Here is a 22,133-nt window from a genome sequence, read left to right as displayed (position 1 = left end):
CAAACACGTGTTTTCAGGTTGCTCTAACTGCATTTGGTCCTTCCATCACCAGAGCGCCCTGCCCACCCATCTGCAGTGGAGCCCCCCTGCCCCTCGCTGCCCAGCCCAAACACTCCCTTCCTCATTCAGTCATTGGGAATTGGCTCTCTCTCCTCTACACTCTCAGTGCCTGACCCACTTCCCTCTCAGGGCATGGGACAATCATATTCCACTTTATTCTGTGGCTGTCTATGCAGTGATGTCCTAGAAAAAAAAGATTTCTGTACTCTTCTGTCTACAAAGGTATCAATTTCTGACTTTCTAATTGTTGCAGAAAAAGAATGGAAAGGCGATTCCCTACCCCTCCCCCCGCCGTCCATCCGAGGCAGATACACCTACCTCCAGAGAGCAAATAACACCATCTTATTCCAAGAACTAGGCCATGGTTCTCAAGCTCTAGAGAGCTTGCAACAAAGTGCAAATCCTGGGTTCTATTCCTACTCCTCAAACTTTAAACTCCCCAGGTGATTCTGAAGCCAGTGTCTAAAGACTGTACTTTAGGAAACTGTGAAACAAGGAATTAAGGACAAAATCTACCCTGCTCCTTCCCCAGAACAATTCCTTTAGTGTTTCAGGCACTGCACTGAAAAAAAGTTGTCATTTTTACTTGGAAGGTTTGGCTCCGAAAGAAATTAAACTGGATCTTCTCCAGGGGTAGGAGTGTCATGGGGATGGTGTACAGGAAGGATGAGGGTAGAGAAAGAGAGGGTAGTGCTTTGAAAAACAGAGAGGCGTGGCCCAAACCTTGAGACCAGGAAATGGAGAGAATGGAGAAGATGTTCTAGAGTTTTGAAAGTGCCGAGGAATATGGGAGGACTGCATGGTAGGCCTGGGGAGGCTCTCCGGCCTCACTGATTATTCTGTGCCCAAATGGCCAAGCTTGTCACACATGGGAATGAGGACAGCTGCCTTCAAACAAACCTGATGGCTGTAAGTCAGGGTACCTGGAGCAGCACTGACTAGTGAATGAAAATCAGAGGCCCTCCCTAGATCTCTGGGCTCCAGTAAGCCCTGAGGTTTCTATACTTCCTGAGAGAAGGGGATGGGGCTCTCTGGGAATGAATTTCTTATCATCTATGGTAGGGAGGGTGCTCTAAAACAAACAAAAAAAGTGACACATTTCTTATATTCAACTACCACAGAACAAATTCTTTTTCTAACATCTGTATTTCTAACACTGCATTTCTAACATTTCTAACATTCGTGTAATCCACAAAATAGGTATTCGGAAACAAGTGAACAAATGGATAAATGATACTGAACTGATAGGGAACGACCACTGTTTAATACAGAAGGTTTGAAAAGAGAGAGAGGGATCTCTAGTTTGCATTTAGCTTCTCCACCCAGAACGATCTTCACTGTTATGAACACACAAGACAGGCAGAGGGTGGGAAAGGACAGCCGGCCCCCCTGAGAAGTAGAGATGGCCAGCTCGTGGCAGCACCTGTCAGGCTCTGAGAAAACCCAAGGTCTGTGTGTACCTGGCAGAGTCCTTGTCGGGGGCTCCCATGGCTCCTGAGGCCAACAGCTTCACCAGGGCTCAGCTCTGCCCGGTCTGGGAGCCGGTCAAGACCAGGGCCCCTCTGCTCTTCGACTCTCCCCAAGAGAAGAGGCTCTGCAGACGCTGAAGATCTCACTTCAGGACCTGAGAGGGCCAAAGTGGCCTTGGCTGCCATCTGGGCTCCTGGCTTCACCATGCCAACCTTGCCGCATAGTTCTGGAACTGCAAGGCTGGAAGCCGGAAGGAGCGGATCCTCCCATAAGAACTCAGGCCTGTGTACTGACAGCTTCCCACTCGGCCTCAGCTGTGTCAAAGACAGAAGACTCTATGACCATCCTAACCTGGGCCTACTGCCACTGCCTCCTGGAGTTTTGCTGTGACACAAAAAACCTTTCTTGTAGGAAATTTTGCCATTTGCAACCACACGGATGGATCTAGAAGGTATGATGCCAAGTGAAATAAGTCAGTCAGAGAAAGACAAATACCATATGATTTCACTTATTGTGGAATTTAAAAAACAAAACAAAGAAAAAAAAGAGACAAACCAAAAACAGATTCTTAACATAGAGAACTGATGGTTACCAGAGGGGAGGGGGGCGGGGGGATGGAGGAAAGAGGTGACGGGGATTAGGGAGTGTACCTGTTGTGATGAGCACAGGGTGATGTATGGAATTGCTGAATCACAATATTGTACACCTGAAACTAATATTAATGCTGTATGTTAACTATATTGGAATTTTTCAAAAAAGAATAAAGAATAAAGGAACACTAAAACAAACAAACAAAAAACAAACCAAAATAATTTTCTTTAAAACAAAACAAAAACAAACCAAAGTTCTATATGGAACTCTGCTGAGACCACGGGCCCTGGACTTGATCCCGGTGCCCATCAACTGGCCTCACACACTACCCACCTAATGCTGGTTGGTGCTGGCACAGAAACTGTATACCCAGGCTCTGGTCAGAGTTAATTCCACTGAGCCACTCATTCCTGACGTGCAAGCTAACACTCACCATCTGTGCACACCTAACCTCCCAGCTCAATACTGCTCGGTACTCACTTCCCTACGTATCCTTCCAGCCATTGCTTCCACCACTCTCTAGAACTCCTATTCCACCTTATCATGATCATTAATAATTTAAAAATCATTAAGAACTACATATACTTGGTTGAAATACCTACAAGGGCCAAATAGCTAATCATGCAAAGCAATGGTTCCTGCTCCCTACGTCCTCTCCTTAAGGTTTCTCTCTTTGGCCCCCACCTTTATTTAGGTTTCTTTTCAGTTCTTCGGGGATTACCTTTTAATCACTAATAAGTTTTTAAAAAAATTTGCTATTTCTTGACTTAACCATTTTAGGCATCACTTACTGACTTCCTACTATAATGGAAGGTGACTGAGGCCACCATCCCCACTTGCCCTTTCCAGTCTAGTTACATCATTGTTTTTAGTGCCTCTGTCGGTTTTGGTGTCATTATTCTGAGGGTGATGGTGCTGGAAGGATGCTAACAGAGACGGGAATGGACAGAACACCCTTGGACACAGGGAAAGGATGTGCCTGTTACCCACAGGCAGCTGCAGGCGCAGGAGATAATGCAGTGTGGCCCGCTGCAAGGCAGCGGCCCGGGCCTCACAGCCCACGGGGAGGAGCCCTCAGGCCTCTAATGCACCCCTGCTTGGAGGTGAAGTCAGTGGCTCCCAGGGAAGCTCCCTTCGCCATTTCACCAGGGTGAGGCGTGTTAGACAGGGTTTTGTCCCTGACTCCTGACTGTTCTAGAGACTGCCCAACAGCAGTCAATAACTGGTAAAACCTTAGTAAAATGCTGTGCACTTCCTGCAAAGTAAAAAGAGAAGGTCAGTTCCAAGATACATCCCAGCTGGCCTAGATGTGCTAAGGTCTCAGCTAGCTTAGGCTGCAGGCCCAGCTGAGGCTACCTTCAGGAGGTTAAATAATAAGGTGGACCTTTATTATCTTTTTTCTATCACCTGTATTATCTTTTTTTCCAATTTTTTATTACAGAATTTAAAACTTCTTAAAAAGTAGAGAGAATATTATGAACCCAATGTGCTCATCACCCACGTGTAGTAATTACCAGCTCAAGGCCAGTCTTGTTTCATGCATACGCTACCCACTTTCCCCAAAATCGTATTATTTTGAAGCAAATCCCAGGTCTCCTATCATTTCATTCTTAAATATTTCAATATATATAGTACCTCTTAACTACCCTCTTTGTAAAATTAGGATGTTTGTGTCCTCATCCCTTTCTTTTCTTCTACCTCTCAACTCTTCTGACAACATGCTAGAACAATTCAATCCCCTAACACCAGACTGTGCAGACTGGGATGACAAATTCTTGGTCTCCAACCCCAGCCGGCACCTTAGGCCTGGTCGGCAATCATTCTGATAATATCAGAAAAAGCTGTCAGTACCTTTTAGAAAAGGTGCAAAAGTTGCAACAAAAAAAGAACAAAGTTCTGATACCAACCCAAAAGCTCCCGTACCTACAACTATACATCCGTCTAGTACACATCTGTGACATGTCTACCACTGATCAACACTATGCTGTGACACTGAGGACACAGAAATGTAAGACACTGTCCTTGCCCTTAAGGAAAATCTCTGTAGAGTGAAAAGCCAGATGAGCCTAGAGCTGTGGAGGCACAGATGAGGAAAGAAAGTTGCTATGGGATATGCCTGAGGGTCACCTGATGGACCCCTCCCCTGGGTTTCTAAACAAGAATTTTACCTGGACTCCCCAGCTCAGGTCCAGCTCCTTCCAATCCATCCTCCCAACTGCTGCCAGAGGGGTCTTTTGTGAAAACACCGATCTTCGGTCGCTTCTTGGCTTACAACATTTCAACGACTCCCAGTGGTTTTCAGGCTATAGTTCTAAGCCCTCAGCCGAAACCTCCAGTCTCTTCCCGACAGCTTTCGCTTAGTTCTCCAGCACCTTGCTCATAGTGCTGCCACTTCACGTCTGTGAAACTCCCGGTAGTTCTTGAAGGTGATTGGGTATGCCCTTTCCCCACCCCAAATACCCCTACTCCCCCACCTCACACTCCTGAGACTCAGCTCTGGTACTGCCCATCCTCAGACTCAGGCGGCACGGGACACTCCCCTCTCCTCCCACGGCTCCCAGGAGCACGGGGGCACAGCCTGCCACGCAGCATTGCACAGCTCCTCCTGTCCATTCAAGGCTGCTGCTTTGGGCCACAAAGTCGGCTGAGTGAGCAGATGTTAAAGGAAGATGTTCAAGGAAGCCTCCTGGGAGAGAGATCTGCTAGAGATGGAGATTTACTTCCCAGCCATAGGTGGTATTCACCGATGGTGTGGATGAGACTGTCCAGGGAGAAAGGGTCCAGAGAAAATTCAAGGGAGCAATGATACTGAAGAACTAAGAAGAAACAGCCAAAGCCATGGGTGAAAAGGGGAAGAGAAGAGGCTTTCAAGAAGAAGGAGTAATAAATAATGATCCTAATGAAAACCACAAGATAGTACAAGAACCCTAAATGCCACTTTGAAATAAAGAAAGAAAGATTTATACTTTGAGTAGTTCAGTTCTAAATGTATTTCATAGCTTTATAATTCTTTAAAATTCTTACGGCACAGATACCTAACACCAGGAGGTATGTACATACATCATCACCATTTTTATACAAGAAATATAAACATTAAAAGTGTACCTGACATTATTCGTAATAGCCAAAAAGTGAAAACAACCCAAGTATCCATCAACAGATGAATGGATAAACAAAATGTGGCATATCCAGACAATAAAATATCATTCGATCCTTAAGAGGAGTTAAGAACTCAAACATACTAAATATGGATGAATCTTGAAAACATTACGCTAAGTGAAAGAAGCCAGTCACAAAGGACCATATGTTATGTAATACAATTAATATGAAATGCCAAAATAAGCAAATCTATAGCGATAGAAAGTAAACTGGTGGTTGCCAGGGTCTAGGGAGAAGAAGGAACGGGCAGTGACTGCTAATGAGTACAGGATTTCTTTTTGGGGTGATGAAAATACTCTAAAATTGATTGTGGTCACGGCTATACGACTCTGTGAATACACTAAAAACTACTAAATTGTGTGCTTTAAATGGGTGAATTGTATGGTATGTGAATTATATCTCAATAACACGGCTACCAAAAGAAGTATATGAGTCAATAAAAGTTTCATACATCCTTTGCTTAGGACAGCAATCCTGTTAGCACCCATAAACATAACTCTAAAGTCTAAATGAATGCTCAGTTCTCAATACAAATTCTGTGTTGCCTTCGCTTGTGAACACTAGCCTCTTACATAAACCAGCAGATGAAACACCCAGCGTGGAGAGGGCTTTAATATTAGTTCCACATTACAATAACAACCTCTGTTGCAGAGCCAGTAACAAGCCAGAACCCCAGCTTCACCACCCACCTCCCCACCTCACACAAAACGTCTGCCTGTCCATTCTCTATCTTGAATACCTACCCTTCCAAACCATGGGCATGGCTATGCCAGCTGAGTCCTTGCTTACTGGCAAGGACACCCAGGATCGCTTTCAGAAAGCAAAGGCTGAGGGAGGGGCACTCACCCACAGGAGCAACTCCCCAGAAAACAGACACAACCAGCCCCAACACACCCATCACCCTCCTGCACACAAGGCCTTCTCAATCTGGGTGGGTTTTTTTTAATTTTAAACTGCATCTACAAAGATTTTTATAGTTGGTTTCAAATTCCCTCAGTTAGCAGTTATAGGTTTTGATCTGTTCCTAATTATGGAAAAGAATCCTGGGATTGGTTCAGAGTGAAGGAACTTGAGTTTAACATTACCATTTTTAAAGCACCAAGGTTTACATGAATTCTGAGTAGAGAACTAGATTTCCTCAGTTATTTTGCTTTAAAAAATGAGAGTCAGACACAAAAAGGCTTTTGCCTGCACTGAAAGCCATACTAAAATTTAACCGAATGGCCTACGCTGCACTCTATTCTCTTCCTTCAATGAGTCTCTACGTTTATACTGAATCTGGATAGTCTCTAAGTGTGCATGGGTGTGTTTAAGAGCGAACTACATCTAGGAAAGCTCAGGCTCTGAGATTAAGAGCAGTACAGAAAGGCAAAGCCCCCTCTGTTGAGCACACCACTTCATGTGCCCAGGAAGACGCAAGCTCAGCCCTCCACACGCACACCCCCACATACGGTCCCAAGTACAGAGATCCGGTGTCGTGTGAAGACACCGAGAACACACAATGTCACAGATCTAGTCACGATGCCTGCAAATACTACAGTTAGTTGTACCAAAGAGCAAAAAGACGCAGTTCCAACAGAACTTACCTGCTTGTTCAAGGAGAGCTTGGCAAGCTAAGTGGTGAGCATGCCATAGTTTATTTTCGAAAGTGCTCCTGAATACAGCTTTCTTAAGTGGATCTTATTCAAGTAAGTGATCTAGCCCAGGTAAAGAGCCCCCGAAAATCAAGCAGCAAATCAACATCTCTTTGACTCTTAAACTTAAAATTAGTACTTTAAAAAAGTAAGTGTGGGGAAGAGATCCCTCTAGAAGGAAATGCTCTAAAACCATTTCAGTGGCTTTCAGAGGGTGGAGCAACAGAGTATTGGGAGGAAAAAAACTAGAACTCAGCATTGGCAACAGCACGACTATCTCCAGCATAAGAGCCCGTTTATATGCACAGAGCCCTCTTTTCAAATGGGAAAAATGTCAGCAGTATAAGTTAAGATTTTCACTAAGAATCTTAAAAATGTTAATCATTTTTCAGCTATACACAACAAAGTCTGAAGTTCAATCAGATTCAGAAATAATAAGGTATGTCAGTATGAAAATAATCTCAACTTAAAACAAGCCAAGAAATAATATTTACTAGACCTCAAATCAAGTATTTTATAAAATTGGATAGTGTTAGATGTTACCAAATTGAAACTGTCTGACTGGAGCCTAGAGTTCAACCTTTATGGGGTCAAACAACCTAAATCCCTGGTTGGCACCTAATACTCCCTTTACCTTGGTGTTGTGTACACTCTATAATCCCTCCCCTTGAGTGTGGGTGGGCCTGACCCAATCAGGTGAATGTATTTATTTATTTATTTGTTTATTTTTAAACACAGGGCCTGAACTCATCACCCTGACATCAATACCTGAACCGAGATTAAGAGACACTTAACCGACTTAGCCACCGAGGCGCCCCCAGATGACTGCTTTTAAAAGAGGTTCTTGAGGTCAATCAGGAAAAATCAGAAAAAGTTGAAACTTCAGTAGGTATATCTATATTTTTGGTCAAAAATTTTAACTTCTAAATGTTATAGAAATGGAATCATACAGTATGTAAATTTCTAAGATCCCTGCCCCCAACTCAGCAAAATTTTCTTGGGATTCATCCAAATTGTTGTATCAATAGTCTGTTTCTTCTTATTGCTGAGTGTTACTCCATGATATAAAATAAATAAATAAAATCTTCAAAACTGTGGCCAGTTTGCAGACTGCTGGGGGTCGGTGCTGCAGGACTGTTCCCAGGCTGCAGAGACTCTTCCCCGTTGTCGCCCAGCTCGGCTCCACAATGCCGGTGGATCTCAGCAAGTGGTCCGGGCCTTTGAGCCTGCAGGAAGTGGACGAGCGGCTGCAGCATGCGCTGCAGGTCAAATACATCAGGACAGAGGTCGACAAGCTGGTTAAAGTGCTGACACCCACCCAAATTAAGAACCGGCCTGCCAGTATTGTGTGGGATGGCCTTGTTCCAGGTAAACTCTACACCTTGGTCCTGACAGATCTGGATGCTCCCAGCAGGAAGGACCCCAAATACAGGGAATGGCACCATTTTCTGGTGGTCAACATGAAGGGCAACGACATCAGCAGTGGCAGAGTCCTCTCCAATTATGTCAGCTCTGGGCCTCCAGATAGATCTGGCACAGGCCTTCACCGCTATGTCTGGCTGGTTTATGAACAGAATGGGCCACTGAAGTGTGACGAGCCCATCTTCAGCAACCGATCTGGAGACCCCCGGGGCAAATGCCAAGTGGCATCTTTCCACAAGAAGTACGAGCTTGGGCCGCCGGTGGCTGGTACGTGTTACCAGGTGGAATGGGATGACTATGTGCCCAAACTCTATGAGCAGCTGTCTGGGAAGTAGGGGAATGCTAGGAGACAGAAACCGTCCTGGAAGTCTCAACCAGTGTTCTCCAGTTCAGTGATGCCTGTAGATTTCTCAGGTGAGGCCTGAGCAATCAGATAATGGTTTAGAGTGACTTTTCCTTCTGCCTGTCCTTTATAATTCTAGAGGGTCACGCCCCCGTTTATGTTTTGATCACATTTGGACGCTATTTTGGGGGATATTTTGGTACTGTGTTGGGGTCATCAATTCTTTTTTTTTTTTTTTTAAGATTTTATTTATTTATTTGAGAGAGAGAGAGAATGAGAGAGAGAGAGCATGGAGAGGGAGGGTCAGAGGGAGAAGCAGACTCCCCGCCGAGCAGGGAGCCTGATGTGGGACTCGATCCCAGGACTCCAGGATCATGACCTGAGCCGAAGGCAGTCGCTTAACCAACTGAGCCACTCAGGCGCCTGGGGTCATCAATTCTTAATATAAGAATAGCAAACCAGAATTTAAAGAAATAAAAATTCAGGTAAAAAGACCAGGTCTATAGTAATAGAGCAGAGCGTCAAAGAATCTTTAAGGGAGGTTTAAAAAAAAAAAAAAAAAGATTCATTGCCTCTGCTTTGTGAGCCTGAGTCTGGAATTGTGCATGAGGGCACTTCTGGGTCGTGTTTTCACGGCTGTGTCTCTCACCAAGACAGCCAGAGGCTGGCGTGTGCACTAACCCCCAACATGGTACATCTCAGACTATTTACTAGGGATCAGTGTCTTGTTCTAGCTCCTCTGAAGAGCAGTACTGGGAAAAGCAACAGGGAAAGTGGCTTTGTAATTAAGACACAGCCATCTAGATGAGCTGCAGGGCTGCGTGAGGCCATTGTCAGAAATCCCTAAGTCTGTGTCTGTGGAAGTCTTGTCTATAGAAAAGCCGATCTGGAGTTGCGGATTATTGTGTTAATTCTGCTGTTTGCTTATAGTTGAATAAAAAGAAAAACATTGTGTGGATGAAAAAAAATCTTAAAAAGTGTTAAAAAAAAAAAAAGTCAAAGGATGCAACTGAGAAAGAAAAGGACATGAAAGGACTCAGTTAAAAAAAAAAAAAAAGATGTATCCTGAAGATAAACCTTTATCACCGGAGTCCTTATCAGAATCAGATTATATTGAGGCAGTATGGGCAATAAAGAAAAGCAGTGAAGAATGAGAAAAAGTAACAGTAAGGGCGCCTGGGTGGCTCAGTTGGTTAAGTGACTGCCTTCGGCTCAGGTCATGATCCTGGAGTCCCGGGATCGAGTCCCACATCGGGCTCCCTGCTCAGCAGGGAGTCTGCTTCTCCCTCTGACCCTCCTCCCTCTCATGCTCTCTTGTCTCTCATTCTCTCTCTTGCAAATAAATAAAATCTTAAAAAAAAGAAAAAAAAAGAAAAAGTAACAGTAAGAAAAAGCAAAAAAGAAAAAGCAGCATAAAAAACAGGATAAGGAGAAAAAGATGGCTGCAAGTTCAAGTCCTGACTGGTCATAACAAGAAAAATCAGGATTCCTTTATAAAGAAAGTGCAATGTCTAAGGAAATTTCAACTGTAAGAATTAGGACATAATTACTAAAATGCATGAATGTTCCTGTTTTTAGAATTAGTCCTGGACTATTCAGTAGCCACGTGGATGCCACTGTGTGAAAGGGCCATAATTGTTGCCTGCTGCTTGAACATCTATTTTTTTCTCTTCCAGTGCTTAACAACTCCGGGAGATAATTACACTGCAGTTGTGCTAGTGGTTAAGATATTTGGGGATAGGGGCGCCTGGGTGGCTCAGATGGTTAAGTGTCTGCCTTCAGCTCAGGTCATGATTCCAGGGTCCTGGGATCGAGCCCCACATTGGGCTCCTGGCTCAGCGGGGAGCCTGCTTCTCCCTCTTTGTCTGCCTCTTCCCCTGCTCATGCTCTCTCTTTCTCTCTGTATCTCTGTGTCTCAAATGAATAAATAAAATCTTAAAAAAAAAAAAAAAGATATTTGGGGATAAAGTTAACATTGCTGACTAGAAGTATCTCATGATAAATTAACAGAAGTTGAATCTGGATACATCATTAAGGTATAATCAGAAATGATCAGGTGACTCTAGAGAATATTTTTGTAACAAACTATAGAAATGATCCCTGAAAGTAGAGTCTTAGTTAGATAACATTTTTGAAATAGGGATCACATTGATATTTCAAAATCCTTACTCTATAGATAAATGTATTTTAATTTTTCCCCTTCTATACTTTTACCTGGGGAAGGAGCTTTTGCGGGGGGGCTGCTAACTCTTCAGCTAGCAGAAGAGCATGCTTTTTATCCTCACACATCCTATTTCTGCAAACACAGTAGCCATGCTTCATGGGGAGGGCAGAGCTGGGTACAGCACTCTTGCTATCAGACATCCTTGGACTCTGTCGTTTGCTACTTTAAGTGAACCAGAGAAATAGGCCTTTGCAGCATGACAGAGCCCCAAAGGCTCTGGAATTTACCTCCACTTCAGTAATGCTGAATGTTTTTTAGCATTAGAAAGTGTTATAACGTTTGAATTAATTTTGACTACACTTTGACTTTGGAAGGGAATCATTTCAAATAGATACTGGTACTTTTTGAAATTGATTGCCAAAAATTCTAAAATGCATGTTTTATAGTGTTAGGTTTTAACTAGTCAGGAATATTTTATGTAACCAGTGATAGTTATTTTTGTTTGGAATTTGGTTTAGGTTGTAATGTTTAGCTTTTATTAACTCCTTATTCCTTGCTGTATTTAATGGCATACTTGCCAAGATACCTAGCATGTAAAACAAACAAACAAACAAAAAACCCCACAAGGCTTTTGGGGTGCCTGGGTGGCTCAGTCGTTAAGCGTCTGCCTTCAGCTCAGGTCATGATCCCAGGGTCCTGGGATTGAGTCCCGCATGAGGCTCCCCGCTCAGCAGGGAGCCTGCTTCTCCCTCTACCCCTCCTCCCTGCTTGTGCACTTGCACTCTCTCTCGCTCTCTCTCTCAAATAAATAAATAAAATCATTTAAAAAAACAGGCTTTTGATTTTTTTTTTTTAAACAGCTTCATACTGAAGCTGAGACTTACCATAAACAAGTTGAGTGGCAGGTCTGGTATGCTATGTCTTGTTACAAAAAGCTACTGCCAGAATCTTAGTAAACACAATATTTTAAAAAGTTGTCTTTGTATATTCATAACAAAGTATGACAAGTGAGAATTACATTATGCTCTCCCGTGTCATATTTTACTAAAAATTTCTATCTCGTAGCTCCTGCTGAATTGATTACTAGTAATGTTAAATAGAACTGATAAATCATTTTTACTTTATATTTTTATATAATCAGGTAACATGAAATATAATTTGATGTACAATTTTGCCTGTTACAGAGGGTGTGCATTATAGTGGTATATACACAAAACATTTTGGCATGACAAGAGGCTGAATAAATAGCTATTTCACTTTAAAAGGAAAAGGTTGTGATACCTAATAAGTTGATTTTGTGTAAGATGTGATGATTAGGTCAAAGTTCATTTATTTGTCGATGGTTGTCCAATTGTTCCAGCACCACTTATTTGAAAGGCTATCCTTCTTCCACTGAATTGTCTTTGTTCCTTTGTCAAAAATCAGTTGGACACATTTATGTGGTTCTGTTTCAGGGTTCTTTATTCTATTCCTTGATCTGTGTCTATCCCTCCACCAATAACCACAAAGTCTTGATTACTGTAGCTAAACAGTAAGCCTTAACATTGTGTACAGTGATTCCTCCCACATTATTCCTCTTTTTCACACCTGTTACAGCTATTTTAGAAGCTCTGCTTTTTTGTATAAATTTTAGAATAAGCTTGTTTATATCTTCAAAAAAAAATCTTGCTGTGATATTTAAAATTTTTTATAATTGGGGATGCCTGGGTGGCTCAGTCAGTTAAGCGTCTGCCTTCGGCTCAGGTCATGATCCCGGGGTCCTGGGATCGAGTCCCGCATCAGGCTCCTTGCTCAAGGGAGCCTGCTTCTCCCTCTGCCTCTGCCTCTCCCCCTGCTTGTGCTCTCTCTCTGACAAATAAATAAATAAAATCTTAAAAAAAAATAAAGATTTTTATAATCGGGTCAAAAATATTTAAGATAAAATTTACTGTTTTAAGCATTTTTAAGGGTATGATTCAGTACTTAAGCACAGATGCTGCAAAGATTAAAGAATAGTGTGAATACCTTTGTGTCAATACATTTGAAAAAATGAAATAAATTATTGCCTAGAAAAAATTATCTTAAATGACTGAAACAGAAAGAGAAAACCCAAAATATCCTACAACTTTTAAAGAAGTTGAATCAACAGTTAAAAAAAATTTCCACAAATAAAAAATACTAATGATTTTACAAGGGAGATCTATTAAGTAAGTATTCAAGGTTCACATAATTCTAATCTCATATAATCTCTTCCAGAAATGAGAAGAAATCTCCTCAATTTATAATTATTAAAGATTAGTTTAACCTTGATACGAAAATGCAACAAGGACAGCAAAAGAAAACTAGATGAATGGTGGTGTCATTCAGAGAAAGGAAGCATGGGGTTTGGGGCTAAGGTCACAAGAACGACTACGTGCCGACAGCAGGAGCTTGTGATTGTCCAGTTAGAGATGTCTAAGCAGCGACCGAGAATACTAGTCTGGAGTGCAAGGAGAAGCTGGGCTGGAGACAGAACTGAGAACCACCCGTACAGAAAGAGCACCGTAAGTCCTTTAAGCGGGATGGAATTACCCAGGGAAACCGTGTGGGATGAAGACAAAAGAGAACCAATGCCTGATTCCCAGACAACCTCAAGGTTTAAGGAAGGAGATTCCCTAAAGAGCCTGGCCAGAGAATCAGGGAAAGAAAGGACCAGGAAAGCAAGAAAGACAGCGACTCCAATCACTCCGAGAAGGAGAGGAGACTGGAGAATTTGGTGACTGGCGTCCGCTAAGACACAACAGTTTCAGGACGTGGTGAGGGAAGGAGGCACCGCGGAAGGCTGTTGGATGAGTGGATAAGAGGAAGCACAAACAGGGAGCCAACACTAGAGAAGGCTGGCTGAGGAGGGAAGCAGAGTGTGTGTAAGATCAAAGGGAAGAGCAGACTAGAGGATGAACACATGGGTGGACCAGCTAGACAGAGAAAGGGAAGCAGTTGGTGAGAAAAAAACAACACAGAGCCTATCCCCACATTCCAGGAATGAAAACATTCTTCTGGAAAGATTCTTCTTTAGTCACAGTCCCAAGACATGAACACACAATCACCAGGACTCGGTCTCAAGCCCCTCCTAACTGATCAGTGACGACTTGCTTCTGAGAGTCAGCAAACGGCCTCAGACCAGGCCGGTGACAATGTTTCTATGGCTAACGCTGCACCAGTCCCTGAAGGTCCACCCTGCCCTGGATTCCACATTCACCCAAAACAGAGGGGGTAAAATCGAAAAGTACTGAGGCAAGGCCTGGAGGACAAAGTGGCAGATGACAAAGAGCAGAAATGAGGCCATGGGTCTTAGATAAGAGGGAGTCCATGGATCCCCTGTGAACTGAGAAAAGAGTGGAAGTTGATAACATCGGTGGCAGCAGCAGGTGACCTGCCTTCAGGTCACATACACAAAACTCTGTGGAGAGGCTACGTGATCTGTGTAGGAGAGGCCAGGACTCACACAGGGCCCGTGCTCGTACATACAACCTTACACGGCCGCTCACTCCACTCCATCCTATCTTTACACTCTGACAGCAGCTGCGGCATCTTGCCATATGACACTTTCCACACTCGGGCTCTCATCAGTGTGGTTCATGTATACCCACCTGACTCATTCCAGAACTGAAGCTCTACAGGCTTTTACATGGGAAGTGCTCAGTGAAGAAATGAATCCAGCTGCAACTGCCAAACTTGTTACACGCCAACTTGCTTTCAAAAGGGCTTATAATTCTCTTTAAGTGATTTAAGCCACCCCTACCACAGCCTTCTTTATGGTGGTCATGTGCTCAGCACTCCTTTGCCATGAGCAGTATCGTACACCTCATTTACCTCAAGGTCCAAATTAGTGGAGTTAGTCTCCACTGAAAAGATTTCGCTATGTCTGCAGGTTGAGACCAAAAAGTACTTCTTACCTGAATTTTGATGGGCCAGGTAAAATTACTGACATAAACGAAGAAAGTGATATTTGGGTGGTTGCGAAAATCAAACTTCTCATTAGAGAAGCTATCTTTGTACTCCTTAATGTTGGTTTTTGAAACAACAGGCATCTCTTCTCCAGCCTGGGTTCCAGCTGTCAGGAAGAAAAGAATGAAATACAAGGGTCTTTTTTTGGGGGACAGAATCTGCCTTCATTAATAATGACAACAGTTAGCATTTACTGAACACTTACTACGTTCCAGGAATAGCCTGTAAGAGCAAAAGCTCATTTAATTCTAACAACAATTCTTACTATTCTCATTTACAGATCAGGAAACTGAGGTTTGGAGAAATTAAGTAACTTGGTTCAGGTCACACAGCCAGCAAGAAGCAGAGCTGAGATTTGCAGTGGGAAGGCTGATACACAAGGCTGTGCCCTTAACCAGAATAGTTCTGCCAGGAGTCTCTGCGACTCCTCTCCACTTAAACAGCTGACACCTAGCCGTGAAAATACAGATACCAGTAGAATCCTACTAACAAGCAATGACTTTCATTCTGCACGTAGCACTTCCAACTGCTTTGCATATCCCTTTTAGACCTGTTTGTCAGTGCTCCTGATCCCCATACCAGGGACACTGATCGACCTCTCACTTCCTAATTAGCAGTGACCTCATGTCTCAACAGCAGCAGGGAAGGAGTCACCCAGTCCCTTCCGCTATCAGCTACAACTGTATTTAAATCCCCCTGATCTGGTATAAATTCATGCTTATCCCAAACAGTCCTTCAACATTCCATTTTCTCCCTCAGCCTGGAATTCTGGTGTCTACAAAGATTTGTAAAATAGATTTTTAGCATGTCTGCATTAAATACTGTGACTGGAGCCCAGACTGCTGGGTCCTCATTGAGACAATCATTGAAAAGCATTCACATGCTCAGAGATGTTGCCCTTCTCCCAATGTTCTGACAATTCAGACTTTTTTCTTAAAAGTGTCTCCTCACTGCAAGTTTCTGAACCTTTTCTGAATTCCATACAATCTTAAAAGATGATAAACATAAGATGTGCAAAGGTAATGCTTAATTTTGTTTCAGTTTAACTGGTTGTGTTTTGACCAAAAATCAATACTGGAAGAGAATCGATAAGGAAGCACGGTTACCATCCAGTGAGAAACTGCTGGGTTTCAAGCACTACACGGACTACTTTTTTATTGTCTCATTTCAGTCTCACTATGCTGTGCACAGCTAGGTGTTTCTACCATCCCTTGTATCCACGAGCAAACCGGCTCAGAAAGCTTAATCTGCCCAACCGCCCGGCTCAGCACGGTTGGTAACGGGCAGAGTTCAGACCCACGTCTGTCGGGTCTGTCGAGCTATGTTCGTAAGTGCTACATCAGGCCTGCCTGTCACTTCCTCAGTACATCTTCTGCCCAGATGGTCTTTAGTGAATCGTAGCAAGATAGACAAGAGAGCAAACACTATGCTCTTAGAGCTCGATTCAATTCCCAAATTACACCTCCCTGTACCTACCAAGATCTCATTCTAAATATTTCCATTTCTCACTTCTGAGGCCTGGACGGGGCCGACGGTGGGAGCGCCAGAGCAGGGCTGCAGCTAGTGTCATGGGCAGCGGGTGGGGGGGGGTGAGCGTGCACTGAGCCTGACACGACCGGAGGCGCATGCCTGTATGACCTGATTCAATCGACACAACAATTCTAGGAGGTAAGTATTGCTGTCTTCTCTTTGTGACAAATAACGCTAAGGTCTAGAGATGGGTTTTGACACTTGTTCAAGGTCTCCCAGGTCGTAAGTGGCAAAAGTGGGTTTCAAACCCATCTGTCTGTCTCCAGAGCCCCCTCTCTCAACAACTACACGTATTTCTCAATCTACTACCAATCTACTCCACTTGGAAGGTCTTCTTCTAGGTATGTCTTTACCTGAGAAGCTGGCGGCCCAGGTGATGTTGAGGTTGAAGTTTTTGGAGGCATTGATGAACATGTCCAAATCCCTGTTTTGCTGAAGAGTGGTGCAAATAATTAGAAAATTAATTACAACAGTTTCCAGATTTTAAAATAAAGTAGCAATTAAATTTTACTACTCTCAATTTTCTTAACTACAAAACAGATATTTTACAATGTCTTAAAAGAAACTCACACTTAGTAACATTTCTAACCAATATAAGCAATATAACCCAAGTAAATTTCATTTCTCTCTCATAAATGTGTATGTAATTTAATGCTTTATCAAATGCCTAACTCCATGAGAAAGTATGTTTTAAAAAGCCCCTGACCAGAGCACAACAACTTTAATCCTATGACCCATGTTAGGGGAGTCAGCCTCCTAAGGATCCTCTGGGCAGCTGTTTCCAAATGTCTGGAGAGCCCATGCTGATAAGTAAACACTGAACCAAGACCTCAATTTATGTGTATTTATAAATGAAAGCTATGTACTTCTGAGCTGATAGATTACATATCCTATAAAGTTCTCCAAAGTGGAACTGGGCTCCCTGCTCAGCAGGGAGTCTGCTTCTCCCTCTGACCCTCCCCCATCTCATGCTCATTCTCTCTCTGTCAAATAAATAAATAAAATACATTTTTTTAAAAAAGCATAAAAAGCTGAAATGAACTAACTTAAAAAATAATTTGACTGTATTCATTCAGGACTTAAAAAACATTTTTCTCTCACTAAAAATTTTATTTCAAGAGAAATATGATTGAATATTCTTTACCAGCTTTGAAAATCTTATTTACCACTTGGAGATACAACAATTCAAAGAGCTAGTTTAGTTTATTTTGATTCTTGGTTTTAATGACTGAGAAAGACCTCTCCAGGAAATGTGTTGAGCCAACAGGTAGAAGCGTAGCACTGCTGGTGACACTAGGGAAACTATAATACGGATTTTTAGTTTTCACTGAAACTTGACTAATAAATCTCTTTCTTGTGGTCAAAGAATTATTTTTGCAAATGAATCAGATGTTGTATTTTTATATTTTACAAATGGATCCAATCCTGCTGAAATTCTTTATCTTGAAAGGCCAGAAAACAAGTCAGAACAGTAAGATTTTTAAGGGGGTTGTTTTGATGGTATTTACAGCACAAAATCTTAACAGTGGAAACATTTCTAAATAGCCATTTTCAAAATGTGATCTCCAAACCAGGAGTTTCTCTCCCAAAGCAGTCAGTTACCTTCTTGTTTATTGATATAACCTCACCCTCCTCTTGCAGGGACAGCTCAAGTGTTTATTTTTTTTTAATATTTAGTGGAAGAACACTACTGACAATTATTTCTCTCCATAGAAAGGATCAATAAACTTGATATCCTGGTGCTTTTATAAGAGACAGAACATACATCTTGGATAACTCTATTAAATACTCTGTTGTAAGATAAACAGGGAACTCCAGAGAAGTCAAAAGATTTTCATGGTCACTCACCACATTAAGAAGTACTACCAAGAGTCTATTATGTTTATTTAAAATAAAGTTAACAACATCAATTACATCCTGAAAGACTGAGTACTTCAACCAATGCTTATGAATAAGATATTAAATAAATTTCATGTGTGGTACTTTTGCTATAATCTTATCCTAATTTTTTTTTTTTAATTCCAGTCAACACAGCCATTCAAATGATATGATATAGTCTGTCCACATAATATTTTCATTTAAGTTCATCTATTATTTTTACTTAAATTCACTCTCTAGTACATTTCTTCTTAATTTTATCATTAAAATGGAATATAAAAAACAAATCTTACTTTCATTTAATTGTAAACATCCCACACTCTGGATTTTGTTCTACTACTACTTTATTTATATTTTAGATTTAGCAAAGCTTGTTAACAATAACATTTGTTAACAAAGGAACACAACCTGGCTCACTGTCATATTATTTTCCATGTATTATTTGTCATGTTTATGGTGACAGGAATTTTGTAATGTTAAGTGGTTTTGTGTATGTTGATGAGAAATAAGAAACCTTCAAGGAGGTTCCTAAATAATGTATCATCAAGTGTAGTAAAATTTCATTATGTACTGGAGTGGCCATTGAATGACTTTATATTTCATTGAAGAAACTGTCTAGGTGTGTCTTCATGTTCTAGACGCTTCACTTTTAAATGTCATGCTATGTTGGCTCCCTTCTACCACCAGGTAGTACCTTATGTCAGGCTGGGATTCATCATTAATGAAAGTAGATATAAATCCACATTTCAAATAGTCATCCTAATAATTCCAATTATTTCTGGTTAACTTCTTGTTGGACCTGACTACACCTTCGCAGTTTTTACCTCCTAACAAGGCTAACAACTTCCTGTAGGCACAGAAGTATCACCTCTGCAGCCTTCCTTGTATCGGTGGCATTAATTTCAAACCGCAGTTTCTTTGCAGGTACTTGTTAAGCCTCTGGTCTGTTTTGAGAGAGTAAATCTGGGCCCTGTCATATGCCCCTCTGACTGGGGAGGTCCCCTTGTAGTCCCCTCTCCTTTTCTGCAGGGGCTGTGATGGGCTGATGGGCAAACCAAGTATGTGTGGAGTCAGTGTCAGTCTGGGTGTCAGATCCTGGTAAATCTGAACACCATTCTTGCCTTTGACATGGAGAGGAGATAAAGTGTAGCTTCTAACATTTCTTTCCTGCACCTCTAAACACAGTCCTGTGTACTCCACTTTGGAGACCACTGCTAATGCTTCTACCCACAAAGATCAAGAAAAAGATCCACATGAATTCAAAACAAAGCAAGAAAACTTTTAAAATCTTACTTCGTCAGGCGTAGCCACAAAATTGATGGCTGTGTAATAGCGGTCATCTTCCTGGGATAGGCTGAAGGTGAACTGATAATCAATGAGAAGAGTATCTATGGAAAGAAAGAAATGTGTATTTAAAAATTAAAACAAAACAAAACAGAATAGATCTCGAAAGATACAGATTGATCTTCTTATAAATATTCAATAGCCAGGAAACACTTTTAGCTCACTTATACCTGGGGACTGGGAGGCTTTTCAAAGGAAGTCAAGTCTGTGGACAGTATCATTTTACTTGGAATAACCTATCAAACTCTCCTTATATCATGACCCTGGTTGAGATTTTAGGCTCCAACCTAAATCACCTACAAATATTAATTGTACCTCTATTACATGCTAGGTTTTGCTTAAGGATACAAAGCTATAAATTAAGGATATAAAAGGAACTAAGACTCTATGGAAAAATGGTTGATTCCAGGTCTGGAGCAAGGAATATGTGCCTTATCTTATTCACGAAAGCAAGAAAGCATTCAAAGACTAAGGTGATGTAGCAAAAGAAAATAGCTTTAAAGAGAGCCTACTGGACAAAGATGGTATAGTTTTTTTTTTTTTTCTTTTTTTTGTACAAAAAAGGTGATTTTATTCAAGAACAGGGACAGGACCTGTGGGCAGAAAGACCTGCCCAAAGATGGTGTAATTTAATTCTAAAAAGTCTATTGTACAACTCAACAACCTGATTTAAAAATGGGACAGAGGAATTGAATAGATATTTCCCCCAAGAAGATATACAAATGGCCAGTAAGCACACAAAAAGATGCTCAACATCATTAATCATTAGGAAAATACAAATCAGTTAAACCACAATGAGATACCATCTCATGCACAGTAGGATGGCTACTATCAAAAAAACAGAAGGTAAGTGTTGGTGGCGATGTGGAGAAACTAGAAACCTTGTGCACTGCTAGTAGGAATGTGAAATGGTGCAGCTAATGTGGAAAACAGTATGGTAGTTTCTCAAAAAATTAAAAATAGAATTACCAAATGATCCAGCAATTCTACTTTGGAGTACATACCCAAAGAACTGAAAGCAGGATCTTGAAGAGATATTTGTTCACCATGTTCATAGCAGCTAAACATCATAGTGATTATTCACAATAGCCAAAAGATGGAAGCAACCCAAAGGTCCATCAACAGTATACATAAAGTGGAATATTAAAAAAGAAGGAAATTCTGACATACACTACAACCTGGAACAACCTTGAAGACACTATGCCAAATGAAATAAGCCAGTCACAAAAGACCAGTACTATATGATTGTACTTATATACGGTGCCTAGAGTAGTCAACATTATAGAAACAAAAAAACAGAATGGTGACTGCCAGGGGCTAGGGGAAGAGGGAAATGGAGAGTTGTTGATAAGTTTATTTTTAACTGTTTAAGAAACTGCCAAATGGTTTGCCAAAATGCCTACACCATTTTATATTCCCACAAAGATGGATGAAGGTTGTGCATAAAGGTTCTAGTTTCCCATATCATTGCTAAAACCTGGTATTTGATATTGGCTTTATTTTTTCAAGATAGATAGGTTACAATGTACCAGATTACAAAAAGTTCACTGATATGGTGGGGCCCCTGGTGCCTGGGTGGCTCAGTTGGTTAAGTCAGACTCAAAACCTGAGTCCAACTCTTGGTTTTGACTCATGATCTCAGCGTCATGAGACTGAACCCTCCCTTGGGCTCAGCAGTCAGTGGGGAGTCTGCTTGAGATTCTTTCCTTCTCCTTCTGCTCCCCCTGGCTATCTCTCTTTCTCTCTCTAAAATAAATAAATAAATCTTAAAAAAAAAAAAAAAGAATTGTTTCTGGGGGCACCTGGTGGCTCAGTCGGTTGAGCGACCAACTCTTGATTTCAGCTCAGGTTGTAATCTCAGGGTGGTGGGACTGAGTCCCACATCTGGCTGTACACTCAGCATGGAGTCTGCAGGAGATTCTTTCTCTCCCTCTGCCCCTCCCCCTGCTCGTGCTCTCTCTAAATAAATAAAATCTTTAAAAAAAAATTGTTTCTGACCTATATCCTAAATGTGAAATATGTTGACCCCAACCGCCACCAATATGTTGACCCCAATGGCAAATGAAACTAAGTTTCAAGAGAACATAAATGAGGAAAGCCAGAGGTGTATATCTCTGTACTCTCCCCTGATATCTGCTATGGATATAGTAACATAAACCACAACCATAATTAACACAGCTTAAAATGGTGTTCCTATATGTAGTAAGTGTAATAGAATGGAAACACTTCCATGAATGGTTGCTATATTCTTAACAGCACTTACCGTTCTCAAACCATATTAAAGCAAATAACAAAGTTTTACTGAACTACTTTGCTTCTAGACAAATATGAATTGCAAAAACACTTACAATAACATGTTCCTTTGAGAGGGTTTCCCTGGTATCGATTTTCTACCTCGCATCTAGGGGGATAAAATTGAAGATTATTTTCTATTGCTAGTTAAAACAAAATCTACATTCATCTTAAAACCAAGCAGATCCTTTTATATAAAACTACACCACAAACAAGTGTGAGTCAGCGTAATCACATTCTTCACTGTCACTCAGATCAGGTAGGCTGAGGAGAGTCTGCG

At 41.6% G+C, this 22,133-nt stretch overlaps 2 protein-coding genes across 2 annotated transcripts in view; one reads left to right on the top strand and one right to left on the bottom strand.

Moving 5' to 3' along the window:
- The window catches only part of ATRN (attractin), a 163,197-nt gene that overhangs the window by 36,280 nt on the left and 104,784 nt on the right, over positions 1-22,133 (bottom strand). The window contains exons 21-24 of the mRNA XM_032420030.1: positions 21,910-21,962; positions 19,511-19,605; positions 16,693-16,771; positions 14,758-14,915 (exon numbers count right to left, since the gene is read on the bottom strand). Of these exons, the coding sequence (XP_032275921.1) occupies positions 14,758-14,915; positions 16,693-16,771; positions 19,511-19,605; positions 21,910-21,962 (385 nt within the window). The remainder of the gene's footprint in view (positions 1-14,757; positions 14,916-16,692; positions 16,772-19,510; positions 19,606-21,909; positions 21,963-22,133) is intronic.
- On the top strand, positions 5,629-8,922 carry LOC116642007 (phosphatidylethanolamine-binding protein 1-like). The gene has a single exon (XM_032420031.1). It carries the CDS (start codon positions 8,102-8,104, stop codon positions 8,669-8,671), a length of 570 nt encoding a protein of 189 aa, XP_032275922.1. The 5' UTR covers positions 5,629-8,101; the 3' UTR covers positions 8,672-8,922.

Source organism: Phoca vitulina, unplaced genomic scaffold (assembly GCF_004348235.1).
Source record: "Phoca vitulina isolate PV1807 unplaced genomic scaffold, GSC_HSeal_1.0 scaffold22, whole genome shotgun sequence".
In the NCBI taxonomy this organism is placed as follows: domain Eukaryota; kingdom Metazoa; phylum Chordata; class Mammalia; order Carnivora; family Phocidae; genus Phoca; species Phoca vitulina.
The sequence above is the reverse complement of the archived record's forward strand: the minus strand, read 5'-3'. Positions and strand labels throughout refer to the sequence as shown.